Source organism: Stomoxys calcitrans, chromosome 4 (genome assembly GCF_963082655.1).
Source record: "Stomoxys calcitrans chromosome 4, idStoCalc2.1, whole genome shotgun sequence".
Taxonomy (NCBI): Eukaryota; Metazoa; Arthropoda; class Insecta; order Diptera; family Muscidae; genus Stomoxys; species Stomoxys calcitrans.
The window spans coordinates 114,987,465-114,993,464 of NC_081555.1; the positions used below are offsets into that span (position 1 = coordinate 114,987,465).

Here is a 6,000-nt window from a genome sequence, read left to right on the forward strand (position 1 = left end):
AAAATAAAATACGTCATGCAAAATTTCAGCCAAATCGGATAGGAATTGCGCCCTCTAGAAGCTGAAGAAATCAAATCCCCAGATCTGTTTATATGACAGCTATATCAGTTTATGAACCGATTTGAACAATACTTGGCACAGTTGTTGGATATCATAACGAAATACTTCGTGCAAAAATTCATTCAAATCGGATAAGAATTGTGCCCTCTAGATGGTCAAGAAGTCAAGACCCAAGATCGGTTTATATGGTAGCTATATCAGGTTATGGACCGATTTGAACCATACTTGGCACAGTTGTTGGGTATCATAACAAAACACGTCGTGCAAAATTTCATTCCAATCGGATAAGAATTGCGCACTCTAGAGGCTCAAGAAGTCAAGACCCAAGATCGGTTTATATGGCAGCTATATCAGGTTATGGACCGATTTGAACCATATTTGGCACAGTTATTAGATATCATAACAAAACATGTCGTGCAAAGTTTCATTCTGATCGGATAAGAATTGCGCACGCTAGAGGCTCAAGAAGTCAAGACCCAAGATCGGTTTATATGGCAGCTATATCAGGTTATGGACCGATTTGAACCATACTTGGCACAGTTGTTGGATATCATAGCAAAACACGTCATGCTAAATTTCGTTCCAATCGGATAAGAATTGCGCACTCTACAGACTCAAGTAGTCAAGACCCAAGATCGGTTTATATGGCAGCTATATCAAAACATGGACCGATATGGCCCATTTACAATACCAACCGACCTACACTAATAAAAAGTTTTTGTGCAAAATTTCAAGCGGCTAGCTTTACTCCTTCGGAAGTTAGCGTGCTTTCGACAGACAGACGGACGGACGGACAGACGGACGGACGGACAGACGGACGGACATGGCTAGATCGACAAAAAATGTCACGACGATCAAGAATATATATACTTTATGGGGTCTCAGACGAATATTTCGAGTAGTTACAAACAGAATGACGAAATTAGTATACCCCCCATCTTATGGTGGAGGGTATAAAAAAAAACAGTAAAAAGCCGTTAAGTTCGGCCTGGCCGAACTTTGAATACCCACCACCTTGGGTATATATGTAAAGCACTTTCGGCAAAATCCGTTGAAAATACTCCTAATTTATGCCCCATAGCAGCTATATCGAAATTTAGCCTAGACTAATTGAAATATTGGGCTGAAATTTGGCACAGCTTGGTATCTTGTTCATACGAAGCTTGGCTTCTTTAACGGGCTAAATGGGACCTTGTTAGGGTACAGCTGCCATTTGGGCCGATCTCCTGATTTGGTGTCTTGAGCCACGAATTACTTAATTTAAGCAGGCAGTTGCTGCGGCTATGAGAGAGTGGATTGCAGACAGGATACCGCCCAAGCATCATGGAATAATAAAAGCTACTGTAGGAAACCTGAATGGATTTGAAGATGTTTCCACGCTATCTGCTTTGAAATTTTGCACAAATACTTTTTGTTAGTGTCCGTCGGTTGGGATTGTAAATCGGCCATATCGGTTCATGTTTTGATATAGCTGGCATATAAACCGATCTTGCATGTTGACTTCTTGAGCGACTAGAGGGCGCAATTCTTATCCGATTTGGTTGAAATTTTGCACAAAGTGTTTTGTTATGGTTTTCAACAACCTTGAAATCGGTCCATAACCTCTAAACTTATCTGGGGTCTTGACTTCTTGAGCGACTAGAGGGCGCAATTCTTATCCGATTTGGCTGAATTTTTGCACCTAGTATTCCGTTATGACTTCCAATAACTGTGCCAAGCATGGGTTAAATCGGTGCATAACCTCTTAAAGCTGCCATATTAACCCAACTGGGATCTTGATTTCTTGAGCCTCTAGAGGGCGCAATTATTATCCGATTGGGCTGAAATTGTGCCAAATATGGGTTTAATCGGGGCATGACAATTTTGCTAAGTGTGGTTGAAATCGGTCCATAATCTATAAACTTATCTGAGGTCTTGACTTATTGAGCCACCAGAGGGCGCAATTATTAGCCGATTTGGCTGAATTTTTGCACCTAGTATTCCGTTATGACTTCCACTAACTGTGCCAAGCATGGGTTTAATCGGTGCATAACCTCTTAAAGCTGCCATATTCACCCAACTGGAATTTTGACTTCTTGGCACTCTAGAGGGCGCAATTATTATCCGATTGGGCTGAAATTGTGCCAAATATGGATTTAATCGGTGCATGACCTGTTAAAGCTGCCATATTAACCCAACTGGGATTTTGACTTCTTGGCACTCTAGAGGGCGCAATTATTATCCGATTTGGCTGAAATTTCGAACAACAGCTTCTCCTATGGCTTTCAACATACGTGTTAAATATGCTCTAAATCGGTCTATAGCCTGTTACAGCTCCCATATAAACCGATCTCCCTATTATGCTTCTGGAGCCCCTAAAGGATTCAAGTCTTACTCGAATTGGCTGAAATTTCACACAATGACTTCTACTATGGCCTTCAACATTCAATTTTTTTATGGTCTGAATCGGACCAGAACTTGATATAGCTCAAATAGCATAGCAATTATTTTCTTTTATCCTTTGTTGGCCTATTAAGAGGTACCGAGAAAAAGAACTCGACAAATGCGATCCATGGTGGAGGGTATTTTAGATTCGGTCCGGCCGAATTTGGCACGCTTTTACTTGTTCTCTTTAGTAAACTAAATTTTTTCGCCTTAAGGTGGGTATTAAGTTCAGTGAAGAAATCTCTGAAATTAGTTTTAGTCGCATGTCATCTCGTTCATTGTCTTTTCAATAAATAACAATGGTTGTTATTTTAATACCCACCACCGAAGGATGGGGGTATATTCAATTTGTCATTCCGTTTGCAACACATCACATGACACATGTGATGATCCGAGTAAACATCTAAGACGATCAAGCCATGTCCGTCCGTCTGTCTGTCTGTTGAAATCACGCTACAATCCTTAAAAATGGGGATATTGAGCTGAAATTTTGCATAGATTCTTTTTTTGTCTATAAGCAGGCTAAGCTCGAAGATGGGCAATATCGGACTATATCTTGATATAGCCCCCATATAGACCGATCCACCGATTTAGGGTTTTAGGCCCATAAAAGCCACATTTATTATCCGATTTTGCTGAAATTTGGTGCAGTGAGTTGTGTTAGGCCAGTAGACATCCTTCCCTAATTTGGCCCAGATCAGTTCAGGTTAGGATATAGCTGCCATATTAACCGATCTGTCGATTTAAGGTCTTGGGCCCATAAAAGGCGCATCTATTGCCCGTTTCCGCTGAAATTTGGGAAAGTGAATTGTGTTAGGCCCCTCGACAGCCCTCTTCGATTTGGCCCAGATCGGTTCAGATTTGAATATTGCTGCCCAGGATTCACTGAATAAGGTTAAGCCAAGCGATCAGCCGATATACTTTTTTTTTAATATTTGGCAGTACTTGGCATTGAGGATGTCAACTTGTTCTCTTTTTACATTCATTCTTTGTTTACGTTTTCTCCTATATGATGACATTTTCAATCGTCAGATTTGACATCCTTAATGATGTTTATGGGGCCTATCCACTTTGTGTTTTGCATGTGACCTAACCTTCTATTAGTGAATCCTGATTGCTGCCATATAGAAAGCACATTCATAATACGATTTCGCAGAAATTTTTCGACATCCGTGTCATATACATGGTTCAGATCGGTCTATGTTTGAATATGAAGTACCAACCGTTGACGAAACAACGTTTTGTGAATTATTCCAGTGGTTATCAAACTTAATACCCACCTTTGGCTGGTGTAGATCGCACAAATGAATGAACTGAAATAATTTTTAATTGCAGTTATTTCATATTTTTGTTGTGATTTTATATTTTATCGCAACGTCACGGTACGCGGTGTGCTGTTGTTTAATTTATTAGCTGCGTCCGTCCCTCGTTGGAGGGCGTCAAGTCGGCCGATGCGGTGTGCCACTACGTATGAGTGAATACGAATATGCGAATATTCTGTTGACTTTTCCCACTATCTACGAATTGTGTTGGAGTTCTATTTTAAGATTCCATTCAGTTCATTAAGTAATTTGTTAGTGGGGGAGTGTTTCTTGGGGGGGGGGGGGGGGGGGGGGTGTGTGTGTGTGTGGCAATAGAGCTTTAAAAGTTCAGATTGACATTTTTTGATTTCTAAAAGTTCATTGAACTAGATTATCGGGTGCAAGCAGTTTTCTGTGTTATCAGGTCATTGATTTGGAATATGGGCACGTGTTTTTACTGAAATATTATAAATTTTTTATATTTGAAACATTGAGACAGAGACTTTAAAAAATGCGAAATGTTTGCTTCGCATAGTGCATCCAGTTCCAAGAAACACTTAAAATCATCAATGGTTTACATTGCTAGATCAAATACACTGCAAAATCATGCACCTGTGGTGTGATAATCATGAATTATTGAAAATATTAGCAAAATGCGGGAATGCCTTTGTGAAAGCGAACTCTTAACCATGCAAAGTGGCAGAAAGGGTTTGCAAACACAAAATCATGGGATGCATGGAACACAGGTTCAATTCTCAGCAGCACACAAAAAGCAAGTAAAAGCGTGCTATATTCGGCCGATTCGAATCTCGGGAACCCACCACCATGGTGGGAATTTAGTTGAAGGGCATAATTATATTCTACATACCAAACTTCGGTCAAACCGTAGCATATAACTAGGGACAAGTTTTTAAACCTCTGCCTTACTACCTATAGCCCTGTGCTGGCTTAAGTTATCATATACTAGTGTTGCCCAAAAAGTAATTGCGGATTTTTCATATAGTCGGTGTTGACAAATTTTTTCACAGCTTGTGACTCTGTAATTGCATTCTTTATTCTGTCAGTTATCAGCTGTTACTTTTAGCTTGCCTTAGAAAAAAAGTGTAAAAAAGTATATTTGATTAAAGTTCATTCTAAGTTTCATAAAAAATGCATTTACTTTCTTTTAAAAAATCCGCATTTACTTTTTGGGCAACCCAATACTATATATTTTTTTTTAACTTTAAACAGATGTTTCAATTTATTAACCAAATTCCATTTTCTCTATTTTTCTTTCATTTTAGAAAACTCTACGCCATTGCCATCGTGACATGCAACATTTTGTTGCCGCCTGCGATTATTTGTTTAGGGCCAGTTTACATTGGGACTACATCAAGGAGATGCAAGAAAGTCAAACATCAAAAGAATTGAATTTATTATGTACCAATGCTCGAGAATTTCAGTGCAATCTGGAGGCTGCCATCAATAATACAATGCTACATTCCAAAGCCAAAAAGACAAAGGGTTTGTTGCGTCTGTCACGGAAACGAATGGAAAAAAAATTGAATTTCTATACAGATGTACGCCACACCTCACCACTGAATTGGCATAAAGTTAAAAATGAGACAACGGCCAAGGAGATACATCCCTTAGACTTAAAAATGTTTAAAGCTCGTTTTTTAAAGTATATTAAGCAATTTTTACAATTCCCGCCCCAAAGAAAGAACAAGGACGAGGGTAGCAAAATGCATAAAATGAGGAAATCGCAAAAGAAGACCAATTAAAGTCGGAATCGAAGCGATTTGTTAGAATTGTATGTCATTTCGTGCATTGTTTTTCCCTTCACCGAGCTCCATTTCATATCTGTGATAATTCAATATTTATATATATACACATATATAGAGATATAAACAGTAACTTTAATAATTTATTAAATTTAAAAATAATAATAAAAAAAACTCCCTGCACTCACCGTGTAGGGTAAAAAAGCCAAACACAAAACAAACAATCGTTTTATTTTATTAAATCCGAAAGATGATTTCATAAAAGTTGAACAAACCAAAATACAAATTTAAATTTACTTTAACTGTGCGGCAATTATAGCAGCATATAAACCGATTTGGGGTCTTGACTTCTTGAGCCTATAGAGGGCGCAATTCCTATACGATTTGGCTGAAATCTGTAATGGCTTCCAATAACTGTGCCAAATATGGTTCAAATCGGTCCATAACCTGAT

General features: G+C 38.7%; 1 protein-coding gene across 2 annotated transcripts in view; it reads left to right on the forward strand.

The window, feature by feature from the left end:
• The window catches only part of LOC106081977 (uncharacterized), a 433,937-nt gene extending 428,221 nt beyond the window's left edge, over positions 1-5,716 (forward strand). For both annotated transcript variants that reach the window (XM_059367022.1, XM_059367023.1), the window contains one exon: positions 5,069-5,716. In XM_059367022.1, coding sequence (XP_059223005.1) covers positions 5,069-5,548 — 480 coding nt within the window. In that variant the 3' untranslated portion in view covers positions 5,549-5,716. The remainder of the gene's footprint in view (positions 1-5,068) is intronic.
• Positions 5,717-6,000: the final 284 nt, after the last annotated feature.